The sequence below is a fragment of the Sus scrofa genome, chromosome 17 (genome assembly GCF_000003025.6).
Source record: "Sus scrofa isolate TJ Tabasco breed Duroc chromosome 17, Sscrofa11.1, whole genome shotgun sequence".
NCBI classification, from domain to species: Eukaryota; Metazoa; Chordata; class Mammalia; order Artiodactyla; family Suidae; genus Sus; species Sus scrofa.
In genome coordinates this window covers 46,779,221-46,791,723 of record NC_010459.5, presented here as the reverse complement: position 1 = coordinate 46,791,723, position 12,503 = coordinate 46,779,221, and the positions used below count along the sequence as shown (strand labels likewise).

At 46.5% G+C, this 12,503-nt stretch overlaps 1 protein-coding gene and 1 long non-coding RNA gene across 7 annotated transcripts in view; one reads left to right on the top strand and one right to left on the bottom strand.

Moving 5' to 3' along the window:
- The window catches only part of HNF4A (hepatocyte nuclear factor 4 alpha), a 63,734-nt gene extending 55,782 nt beyond the window's left edge, over positions 1 to 7,952 (bottom strand). For both annotated transcript variants that reach the window (XM_021077331.1, XM_005672953.3), the window contains exon 1: positions 7,803 to 7,952. In XM_021077331.1, the coding sequence (XP_020932990.1) occupies positions 7,803 to 7,851 (49 nt within the window). In that variant the 5' untranslated portion in view covers positions 7,852 to 7,952. The remainder of the gene's footprint in view (positions 1 to 7,802) is intronic.
- Positions 1 to 12,503, top strand: part of LOC102159476 — a 48,631-nt gene that overhangs the window by 24,912 nt on the left and 11,216 nt on the right. For 2 of the 5 annotated variants that reach the window (XR_002340079.1, XR_001302153.2), the window contains one exon: positions 2,858 to 7,028. The exons of 2 other annotated variants lie outside the window; for them this stretch is intronic. This is a non-coding gene — a long non-coding RNA (uncharacterized LOC102159476). Of the gene's footprint in view, positions 1 to 2,857; positions 7,029 to 7,049; positions 7,069 to 12,503 lie in introns of those variants that run through there. One more of the 5 variants, XR_002340078.1, reaches the window with a different exon arrangement.

The following is a 12,503-nucleotide window of genomic DNA, read 5'->3' as shown; positions in this document are numbered from 1 at the left end:
TATAAATAAAGTTTTATTGAAACATTCATATGTTTATTGTCTGTGGCTGCTTTTGTGCTACAAAAGCAGAGCTGAGTAATTGCTACAGATCCCATCTGGCCTGCAAAGCCTAAAATATTTACTCTCTGGCCTTTCGTAGAAAAAGGTTGCCAACTCCTGTAATAAAGTTATAATTTAAAACCCTTAAGTTATATGCTATTTGTATTATATTCTATCCATAAGGTAGAAAATTTTAACAATTTTGTGTCCCCCAACATTTTACCTTAAAAAATTTCAAGCCCACGAAAGCTGCAAAGAATAATCCAGTGAGCACCAAGGTATCTTTTTTTTTTTTTTTTCTTTGTCTTTCTGTCTTTTCCAGGGCTGCACCCTCAGCATGTGGACGTTCCCAGGCTAGGGGTCTAATCAGAGCTGTAGCCACTGGCCTGCACCACAGCTACAACAACGCCAGATCCAAGCCATCGGCCTACACCACAGCTCCCGGCAACGCCAGATCCTTAACCCACTGAGCAAAGCCAGGGATCGAACCTGCAACCCCATGGTTCCTAGGCAGATTCGTTAACCACTGAGCCATGACAGGAACTCCCAAAGTATCCTTTATCTAGATTCACCAACTGGTGGCTTTCTGCCACATTTGCTTTATCACTATCTGTGTATCTCTCTGTGCTTTTAATTAGAATATTTAGTGTAAAACATTGTATACTTACATATGTTATACATATCTGAGGATGTGTGAGCATGGCCCGTGGCAGAGGTAGTTAACTGTGTACCAACGAATTCATTCCTCCTTCCATGGTTTAGAACTATTCCTGGAAAACAGCTGGCCCTCTAGGGACCCCGTAATCCAGAGTCCTTTGCATTTGGCCCAGGCCACGTGACTAGTTCTGACCAGTAGAATGTGAATAGAAACGATAAATATCACTCTGGGCCAGGGCTGCTTCTGGGGTCCCTGGGTGACTATGGACAGAGGTAAGTCAAGTTCTAACTTACATTTTAGGTTGGTTCGTTTGTTCCAACAGGTAGTATCGCCCTAACTGATACAACCTGATAAATTGCTTGACCTGGTCATGGGTCAAGATTGCAGTTTGAAATGCACTAATCTGGTTCTCTGGTTCTCTAAACATTTCTGAACCGTGGAGTTCTTTCATTAAACATTTTGATCAAAAGTCTCTGGTTGAACCAGAGTTGTGGGGTCGGGGAGGCTAGGAGCCTGGTCTGTTTGAATATCGCCCCTCACCCCCCCCCACCATTGGCCTCAGAGTGAACCCTCAGGCATCTTTCCTGACTCCTAGGGCTCCAGTGAATATTGAGGATGAGCAACGAGCCAGGCACTGGCCTTTATTTCTCAGAAGAAGAGGCAGGAAGCCAGTAGGAGAGGAACTTGACTGAGGTCACGAGCAGCTGCCTGGGGCCAGAGCCATTTCTCAGGGCTGTGGCCAAGGCAGGTCTGGTCCCCCTCTTTCCATGCCTCCATTTGCTCCAGACAAGCCAGGCCTCCAAGAACAGACCTCAGGCATCAAGAGGGCATCTGAAGGCTTGGAACTAAGCTTTGTCCAGCCAAGCAGTTGCAGCCTGGAACCAGTTACATATTCATTTCTGTTTGTTCCACAACAACTGAAAAACACCTAGCACATAGGAAGCATTCAGCCTCTCTCACATAGTAGGTATAATAACAACAGCAGTGCTTAAAGTTTCCATAGCACTTTCTAGTGCTAGACACATAACACTTCACAGACACTAACCTCATTTAATACTCACAACTCTACAAAGTAGATGCTATTGGGAGTTCCCATAGTGGCTCAGACTAGTAACCCTGACGTTGTGGGTTCAATCCCTAGCCTCGCTCAGTGGGTTATGGATCTGGTATTGCCGTGAGCTGTGGTGTAGTTGGCTGACGTGGCTCAGATGCCACGTTGCTGTGGCTGTGGCATAGGCCTGCAGCTGTAGCTCTGATTCAGCCCCTAGCCTGGTAACCTTCATATGCCACAGGTGCAGCCTAAAAAGCAAAAAATAAAACAACATAAATGCTATTATTAATCACCCCATTTGACAGATGAAGAAACTGAGACACAGAAAATTAATTCACCCAAAGCCACATGTCCAGTAGGTGGCAACTTGAGCCTACAGTCTGATTCCAGAGTCTGAGCTGCTCACCAGCATGTTTTACAGCCTCGGATGCTATTTGTAAGAGCTGACAGTGTAGCTAAAAGAATGAAGATTTGATGCCAGACAGACTAGATCTTAATCCCTTGCTGGGTGATGTAGGGAAACTTACTTAACAATTCTGAATCTCAGTTTCCCTGTTTAAGACGTGGGAATAATACTTTCCAGCTTGATGCATTATTGCATAGATTAAAAGAGAGAAAACCTATACAGTAGCCAGCATCCTGCCCACTATATAGAAGCAGCTTATATGGAAATAAATTTCTTTCCTCTTCAGAGGTCCACCTTTATGCTAGAGGCATATGAGTCAGAAAAAAATGGAAAGCATAGTTCCTGCACTTAAGCATCTCATAATCTTTTTAGGAACAAGATAAATCATCTATGAAATAATCAGAAAAGTTCCAAGGTACATTTAGTAAAGGATGGAATTAATTGCAAATGTTAAAAGTTAGTGCAGTTTATGGCCAGACTCTGGACCTGTGCAGCTGCTGCAGCCCCCCGCCACCCTGACTCCTGGCTGACTCCTGCTAAGCCTTCAGGTTTCAGCTTAGATACGAGTTTACTCCTCCAGGGTCAAGAGGTCCCTGACCCATTCTCCTTCACAAAGTCCCTTTGTGCTCCCATAGTGTCCTATCCACCCATGTCACAGCATTCTGTCTTTGATTGTTACTGTTTTGTCTGTCTACCCCACCAGACCAGATACTCCCCAAGACCTGAAGCTGTACTTGATTTTCCTGCATCCCCTAGTGCCCAGGAGAATGCCTTGCGTACCATGAGCCCCCAGTGGTCACTTGTTGAAGAAATGAACAGGCAAACAATGATTAATGAATGCAGAAGGCTTCAGGGTATCCACAACCTCCCTTTATAAAATGGGACAAAAATAAGGCAATGGTTTCTGACCTCCATCTGCCCAAATCACTGAAGGAACTTAACCAGGTAAAGATTCTTGGAATCATCCCAGAAGATTCTGATACACCAGGTCTGGAGTGGCGCCCCCAAAGATGTCAGCTGAAGAAAGTTTCCCTTAGGCAGCCGGATTTACAAACTGTTAAACCATAGGGCCTGAAATCAAGCTGAGGTGGGATGAGAAGATGACGTGGACCGTGGGAAAGGGTGAGGGAGACTATATTTTGGGGAATGAAAAGTGGGAACAGCCATGCCTGGTGTGTGACATAGTCCCGCAGATGACCAGCCTCTGGGGCTTTACCCAACTTTGGTCTCATCAGCCCTTTAGGGAGACAAAGCACTTTATAGTTTATGATACCTTTTCTCCTTCTTGAGCTCATGGAATCCTCACAACAGTTCATTTGATAGATGAAGAAACTGATCAGAGATCTGCGCAAAGTGCCCGGCATTGCACAGCTCTAAGTGGGAAAGCCACTTAACAAAACTGCCTCTGACAACAGCCTCCAATCTGGCTTGAGGCTGATGCCATTAGTCAAAGGAACTAGGCCTATGTCCCCAGGAAAAATCAGGCTTAACTGACACTTAGAAGCAGTTATATTGCCCTGAAGGAGGATTGTTGACCAGTGGCCAAGTCACCCCCTGTCCCTTACAGGTACTGCTGTCCCAGCCCAGCCCATCTCCATCCATCCATCCATACATCTGTCTTTTTATCCATCCACTCACACATCACCTCTTTCATCCGTCCATCCATCCATCCGTCAAAGCAGGCATCTTTCCAGTTACTCATTCATCCACTTACCATATCCATTCACATTTCTCCATCCATCCCATCCATCCATCCATCCATCCATCTTCTTATTCATTCATTAAATAAACTTCCATCAAATTCTACATGGGACTAGGCCCTGTGGTAACCTAGAGTCGAACAAAAAGAACCAGACAAACATAGACCTCACCCTCAAGGAGATTTGAGATGCTTATACAAGTAACAGATTCCCTAAGAGCCAAAATAAAGAATCAGTGGAAGCTTGCTAAAGGCAAAACAAGGGCAGGAAAATAACAAAGCCAAGAATTATGTTAGCACAGAGATACACACACTATAGCATCTTATCCTCACAGTGGCTAAAGGCACCATCTCATTGCTGCTGAACCAAATGCTAGAACCCAGAGCAAATGCAACAACACAAGAGCCACACTATACTCAGTGGTGGCAGATCCTGCCCAACAGCTATTCCTGCTTCCTTATGACATGGCAGGAGACCTTTTCGGTGGGCACAACTGACAGGAGGTGTGCTACTAGCATCTATTCAGTTGAAGCCAGGAAAGCTGCTCAACATCCCACGTTGTGCAGGACAATCTCCTTACTGCAAAGAATTATCCAAGCCAACATATCAATAGTGTCAAAGTTGAGGAACCTCTCAGAAGAGAACCCGAATTTGGTTTGCAGCAGCATTGGGCCAGACCCTAAGAAAAGACCATCCTTGGGAAAGTGCTGGCTTTCCCATTTCTTTCCACTAGACACTCCCTAGCTTTTCTTGAATTAAGGAAGCTTGCTGGGAGGTTTCTGGGAAATTTTTGCTTTTAGAGAATCAAGTGCTTCCAGGAAAACCCATTCCAGCTTCATACACTTAAGTGCAAACCTGATGCCTGATGCTGTGACAGCCACCTTGGGTCTGTAATGGGACAAATCAACAACCAAAAGCCAACACAGTGAGGATGGCAGAGAAGGGGGAAGGGAAGAGCATGGACCTGGCTGGCAAGGCTGACCAGTGTCATAGGGCTCTTTCTTCCTTTTTTATTTTGTCTTTTTAGGGCCTCACCCCAGCATGTGGAGGCTCCCAGGCTAGGGGTCTAATCGGAGCTATAGCTGTCGGCCTATGCCAGAGCCACAGCAACGCCAGATCCAAGCTGCATCTTCGACCTACACCACTGCTTATGGCAATGCCGGATCCTTAACTCACTGAGCGGGGCCAGGGATCGAACCCTCAACCTCCTGGTTCCTAGTCAAATTCGTTTCCTCTGTGCTATGACGGGAACTCCAGGGCTCTTCCTTAAAACCTGCCTCAATTCATTCATCCAACAGTGAATTCTGTGCACTTATTCTGTGAGCATTGAGCACTTATTCTGGGTGAGTCACTGTGTGAGACATGCAGGGCTGAACAAAGCATTGAAGTCTGTGGCCTCATGGAGTTTAGAGTCTAGTGGGGAAGAGAGACGTGACAACGTACATGACAGTTTGATCAGAGCAGTGATGAGAACTACAAAGCAGAGTCCAGTGTGCCATGGATGCCCTGCAAGTCCAGGGAAGGGCCGAGTTCACCGTTACCACCACACCAAAGATCAGCTCATTAAAGACCATCCTACCGGCTGCAAAACCTGAGACCGCGGTTGCGATTTTTTTTGTGCTTACTCTGTGTCAGGTGCCATTCCAAGCACTTGTGTATTAATTCATGCCATCCTAACCACAACCCTGGCCTCCATCGCCTCTCCTAAGGCTCTGCCATGAACCGCGTTTCTCACCCAGCAATGTACCTCTGCGATTGCAACCTTTAGAGTTTATTATCCCAATTTCAATTGAAAATCCCAGAAAAAGGGATTTTACTCAAAGCCCTTATTGTTTTTTTTTTAATCAGAAAGCGCATCTTTCCCAGAGCCTCCCAGCAGACTTCCCTAGTTTAATTTACAGATGAGACTCAGAGAAGTGTAAGCCACAGAGCTTTAAGAAAGAAAGAAAAAAAGGCAGATCCAGAATACTAACCCAGGTTTATTTAAAAAGCCAGGTCTTTTGCCCAGTATCTCACTCACACACACACACACACACACACACACACACACACACACAAAATGCCTGGCTGTCCCAGGACATCAGTGTTCTTTTGTTGTTGGTGATGCATCCTGCAAATCTGGCCGCGAGAGCGCTCCTTTCTCTGCCTACCCAAGGGTCAGGACCAGTGGACTATATCAGCTTAAAGTCAGGTGATTTTTTTCAAAGCAATCTTTAGTTTTCTCTTCTACCCTTGGAGTGAATCATGTTTTTTATCCGAAACAACTGTTTTCAGAATTACATGAATTTATAGGCACTGAACATCCATCACCCACCCACCTGTCCATCCATCCACTCATCCATCCCCGCATCCATCCCCGCCTGACTTTTTGGGAGATGATGAGTCTTCCCCCGGCCACCGGGTCAGCCAGGTCTCACAGTTGTGTTTTAACCTTGGATGTAGCAGCTCAGTCATGCCCAGCCCTCTAGCCATGCTATCTCCTCCAACCACCGCCCCCTGTGAGATAGGTCCTGTTGTTCTCTCCACTTTACAGATGAGGAAATAGATTTGAAGACGGGAAGTGAGTTGCCCAAGGTCACACAGCTGGTGTGTGGATAGGTCCCCAGGCTGTTTTTAGTTCTGATATTCCCACGGAATCACATACTGCTGCTAGATGATGGGTCAGAGAAAGAAGCTTTCCTGGACTAGTCAGGAGACCGGTCCCTGGTTCATTGAGGCCATCTGTCCTCAGCTAATGATGATATTAAGTCATATTTATGGAGTCCCAACAATGTGAGTAGCACAGAGGGTTTACACCCGGCTTTCCTGTAGTCATGCAAGAAGCACCTAAGACACCCTATGTCCACCTCAGAGAGAAGGCAAGCAAGGCACGGAAGTGATGAGTAATTTCTCTAAAGTCACAGAACAAGAGCCAAGAAACACTGGATTCCAGAGGCCACGCTCTGCGCATGCGTGTGATTTAAATCCGTTTAAAAAATGCACCTAAGTTTTGAAAATCCAAAATATGCAAACAAACAAACAAAACATTCTCTTGAAACTCCCTCCTCAGAAACAAAACTCTGTGACCAGTCTCTTCATGTCCTTCCACTAATTTTCTATGCAAATACAAACGTGTGTGTACATACATATGCATATATCTGTTCTGTTATCAGAAATGCAACATGCTATACACTCTTCAGCTTCCTTTTTTCGCAGAATGCACTTGGAGGTCCTTCCCTCTCGGCGCACAGCTCTGCATGGTTTTTTTCTTCAACAATGGGATAGCATTCCTACCTAAAGAGGCATGTGCTTTATTTACCCATCCTCCACTGCAGGACGTCGGGTTACTTCCTGCCTGGGAATTACCCCAGAAGCAGAGTCCCAGCCCTTCCCCATCAGTAACACACTCTTTCCTTCCCCAGCATCTAAGTTTCACACAGCAAAGATCCTTCTCATTTTCCAACGCCCTGCACTGGGCGTTGCTTTGTATGGCTTCCCCTTGCGGAATTATCCTCAGCTGACGGCGCTGTGAGAGAGGCCGGCCCCCTCGCCCCTCAGCTCCCATCCCACCTAGACCAGGAGCCAGCTCTGCCCCTGAGGCCCAGCAGGCTTCTCTGCGGGCTTCCCCACAGTGAAGTGGGGGCGAGCCTTCCAGCCCCACCTTTTGTAGACTTTCAGAAGGACCCCTGGGATGCATCCTGGGCCAGCAAGTGAGCCCAGCCCCTACCCTGGGGCTGCCGCGGCCCCTGCTAGCACTTCCCAAACCGGATCCTCCGTGCCCCCATTTAGGAGTTTAGTGAAGCCGGTCACATGCCTCCCCTGGGCTTCCTACCATTCTGGAGATGCCCCTAGATGGTCTTGGGGGCCCCTAGGAAACACATAGAGGGGCATCCCATATTCTCTCAAACTTGATGGTGGTCTCACCATGTCCAGTCTTCCCGCCAAGCCCCAGTTGCAGACCCCACTTACCATAGGGACTCTCCACCGGAGCCCCGAGGGGCACGTTCACACTGACCATGGCCGAGCCCGCCCAGCCGGAGACCCGGGGGCATGGAGGAGCCGGGGCCCCACACGCAAAGGCAGCGGGAGCCAGTCCACCAGGAAGGCAGTGAGTGCAGCCAGCTGCCACCGCCTGGTTATCTTATTGATTCTTCTAATCACCCAAGGTGGGTGGATACGTTAAAGAGTAACCAGTCACTTAGGGAACCTGCGGCTGGGGACTGTCACTGTCTCCATGGCAATGACAACCTGGCCAGACCAGAGGTCCACTCAGGCCCCAGTCCTACACTCTGGGGTTGGGGGCTCCTGGAGCCAGATGTAGGGTATACTAGCCCCCTGACCCCCAACTCGAGGGAAAAGACTGGCCAGGAGGGGATGGAGAGGTGAGAGTCCAACATGGGTTGGGTTTTATGGCTCCAAACAATGGTGTGGCATGAGACAGGAGGGAGGGGCAGAGGGGAAAAGGAGGAAGCTGGGGGGCAGTATTTATGGAGCACCTACTGGATGCTGGGAGTTGCATACAGGCATTGCCACTTTTAAATTGAAGCTTGAGGAGTTCCCATTGTGGCTCAGCAGGTTAAGAACCCGACTAGTATCCGTGAGAATGCAGGTTCATCCCTGGCCTCAGTCAGTGGGTTAAGGATCTGGCCGTGAGCTGTGCTGTAGGTCACAGCTATGGCTTGGGTCTGGGTTGCTGTGGCTGTGGTGTAGGCCGGCACCTGCAGCTCTGATTCAACCCACAGTAGCCTGAGAACCTCCATATGCCGCAGGTGTGGCCCTTAAAGAAAAGAAATTAAAGCTTAGGATGAAGAAATTGAGACACAGAAGTTGTTTGCCTGGAGTCTCTCAGCTTAGAATTACAACCCACGTTCTTCCTTTCATCTATCGTGTATTTATTGAGCACCTACTGTATACCAGGCTAGGCTCCAGTGATAGAGACATGAGCAAAGTAGACATCACCTCTGCACACTTGTGGACGAATAAAGGAGATGGGCATTAATTAGTTAACGTTAAAGATGTTCTTCAAAGATACTATTGCAAAGATACAATTACAGAGAGTGAGCACTGCGAGGAATGGAGAAACACAGATCTGATTCCAGGCTTGAAGGTCAAAGGCACTCTGCCTGCTCCCTCCACTGGTCTATTGGTCTCCTTCATCACCCAGCGGAGTCTACTGCTGAACTCTGCCTTCTGGCCTCAGGATGCAGAACCATCCTGCGTCTTAGAAGTCCTGCATACGAGACTGCCATCTGGCCTTTTGGGGAATAATCCCATTTCTTTTACCCCAGTGTTGGGTCTCACCGCCTGATTTGGGATTCTGAGCTCAAGGTCTTTTGTCATATTGAGGTGGCTCAGATGAGAAGCAGTAAAATGTGGGACTCAGAAAAGTCAGAAAACTTCAGCTCTACCACCATCTTGCTTCATGGTTTGGGGTCCACTATTGCATTTCCATAGTAAAAACTGCCTCTGTGTTGCTCCACTTCTGAAATAGCCCCTTGATCTGTTCCTCTCTATTCAGTCTCTTTTTCCAGTGTTCTTGCTCAGCCACCTCAAGGGCTTGTCCCCTGTTGGTGGACACTGTGCTTGTGTCTGGTCCTTTCTTCTATTTCCTCCCTACCGGTTGTACCTTCCTGTCGTCTTTTTCTCCTGTCCCGTTTGAAGCCCATGGTCCATCATCTTAGTTTCTCCCTCGCTTCTGTTTCAGTTCCTTTCCTTCTAACCACTTGACAAAAACCCAAGCCTGGATACGTCTAAGTACCTTGCTTTCTTCATGCCTACATGCCAGCAGCCGATCACTATTAGAGAAACCAAATCATTTAGGTGAATCTCTGGGGCCACCAGAGATTCACGACGTATGGCTTTACACTGCCTGGAGCTTCTGCCCTGTTCCTCTTCTCCTTGCTTGTCTATTTCCTACCTCTATTTCAGGTCTTTTCTCTCCTCAAACCTTTTCCATCTCATTCTCAACAAGGATGGGACTTGACCTTCTTCATGGACGAAGAAGGACCTTAAACCTGGACCAGCCTCAACTCCCCACAGAAATTCACTCATGTTTGCACTCTGCTCACCTCCTTCCCTCCACTCGGGTCTGCACCCTGCCTCTTCCCACTATTCAGCAGCTGCACGTGACCATGTGTGCGTTCTCCCATATACTCAACCTCTCCCTCTTTCAACTTTAAAAATCAACTTTATTGAGGTATAATCTACATATAATAAAATGTATCCTTTTTTAGGTGCCTAGTTTTATGAGTTTCGAGGAATGTATACACCCATGTAACTATAACCTTAACTTAGGTACAGAAACCTTCCATCACCCACAGACGTTTCCTTTATTCCTCTGCGGTTGATCCCACCGCCTCCCCTGACCTCTCCCACTCCCAACAACCGCTGATATGCTTCTTGCCACTCTAGATTAGATTTGTTTCTTCTAGAATGTCCTAGAAATAGGATCAGATGGCATTTACTCTTGTGTTTGGCTTTTTTACTCCACACATTTGTGAGATTCACTTATGCTCATGTCCTTTTTTTTCTTGCTGAGTAGTATTCCACTGAATTGGCTATATTGCAATTTGTGCATCCTTTCACCTGGTAATGGATGTTGGGGTTGTCTCCAGTTTGGGACAGTTATGAATTAAGCAGTTATGTACATTCATGGAGAAGTCTTTGTATAGACCTGTGTTTTCATTTCTCTTGGATAAATCTCTAGGAAAAGAATTGCTGGTTGATATGGTATGTATACGTTTAGTTTATAAGAAACTCTAGAACTTCCCATCATGGCTCAGCAGAAAGGAATCAAACCAGTATCCATGAGGATGCAGGTTCAATCCCTGGCCTCACTCAGTGGGTTAAGGATCCAGCATTGCTGTGAGCTGTGGTGTAGGTTGCCAGTGTGGCTCAGATCTGGCATTGCTGTGGCTGTGGCATAGCCCAGTGGCTAAAACTCTGATTTGACTCCTAGCCTGGGAACCTGCATAAGCCACAGGTATGGCCCTAAAAAGGCAAAAATAAAAAACAAAAAGCCCTCCAAAACCATTGTCCAAAGTGGTCCTACCATTTTGCATCCCTGCCCGAAGCGTAGGAGAGCTCCTATTGGCTGTTGTCAATCTTTTTAACTTTAACCATGTGATGTGATCTTTCCGCTTGCTTTTTTTCTTTAGTTTTATAAATGAAGCAAGTAATACATTCATGTGCTTAAAATGAAAACTGTAAAAACAGCATATAGTGAAAAATAAGCCTTCCTCCTTCCTTAGTCTCCATATCTCTCAATATTGAACTTTTCAACAGATTCTTAATTTGTTTAAATATTAATATTCATAATTAATGTTCCCAGAAATTATATACCTATACACTATTATGGACTAAACTGCGTCCTCCCAAAATTTGTATGTTGAAGCTCTAACGCCCAGTGTGATTGTATTTGAAGATAGGGCCTTTATGGCAGTGATTAAAATTAAATGATTAAATTAGGTCATAAGGGTGGGGTCCTGATCCAATAGGATTAGTGTCCTTCTAAGAAGAGTCATGAGAGCTCCCTGTCTCTGTGCCACATGAAGACACAGTGACAAGGTGGTTCACAAACAAGGAAGGGAGCCCTCACCAGAACCCAACTATACTGACACCCTGAGCTCAGGGTTCCAGCCTCCAGAACTGGGGAAAGTTTTTTCTCTTGGTGAAGCCACCCAGTTATGGTATTTTGTTATGGCAGCCCAAGCAGACTAAGACATACACACATGTCAATGCGTAGAAATACATGGGAACATATTAAACGCAATCTCCTGCCACTTACTTTCCCCCCCTTGGTATCTAGGACTCTATACCAGTGTATCTGCCTCATTCTTTTGAGGGGCTACATATTGTATGAATGGCCCATAAGTGATTTTACTAGTGTCCTATTGCTGGATACTTCAGTTGTTTCCAGGCTTTTTCTACTATAAACAGTGAACACCTTCATAAACTTCAAATGTCCTGACCCACATGTGAGGAGTATATCTGTGGGACAAGTTTCTAGAAGCTGAGTCCTATCAATATTGAAATGTGCTACGATACCTTCTTTATTAGAGAACTAATCTTCCCTCTATAGCTTCCTTTCCCATCTCAGCAGAGACATTACCTCTCTCCTTCCTCTCAATGTTGAACTTTTTTTTTTTTTCCATCTTTTTGTCTTTTTAGGGCCACACCCGAGGCATATGGAGGTTCCCAGGCTAGGGGTCCAATCAGAGCAGTAGCTGCTGGCCTACACCACAGCCAGAGCCACACGAGGTCCAGGCTGTGTCTTTGACCTACACCACTTTGACCTACTCCAAATCCTTAATCTACTGAGCAAGGCTGGGCATCAAACCTGTGTCTCCATGGATACTAGTCGGGTTTGTTAACCACTGAGCCACGGCAGGAACTCCTCTTGATGTTGAACTTTGAAAGTAGCTGTCTACACTAGCGCCAGATACTGTTTCAAGTGCTTTCATGTATTCACGTATTTAATGCCTTGAAGGACCTCATGGGGCAGATACAATTGGAATCCCCATTTATAGGTGAGACTAGAGCTCAACTTACCCAACCAAGCACACTCGGCCACAGATTTGAATTTGTTCAGAGGCAGTCTGGCTCCAGATTCTGCGCTCCCAACCCTCTCGGTTGGTGAATGTGTGAGTGAATGAGCAATCAGAGGAGATG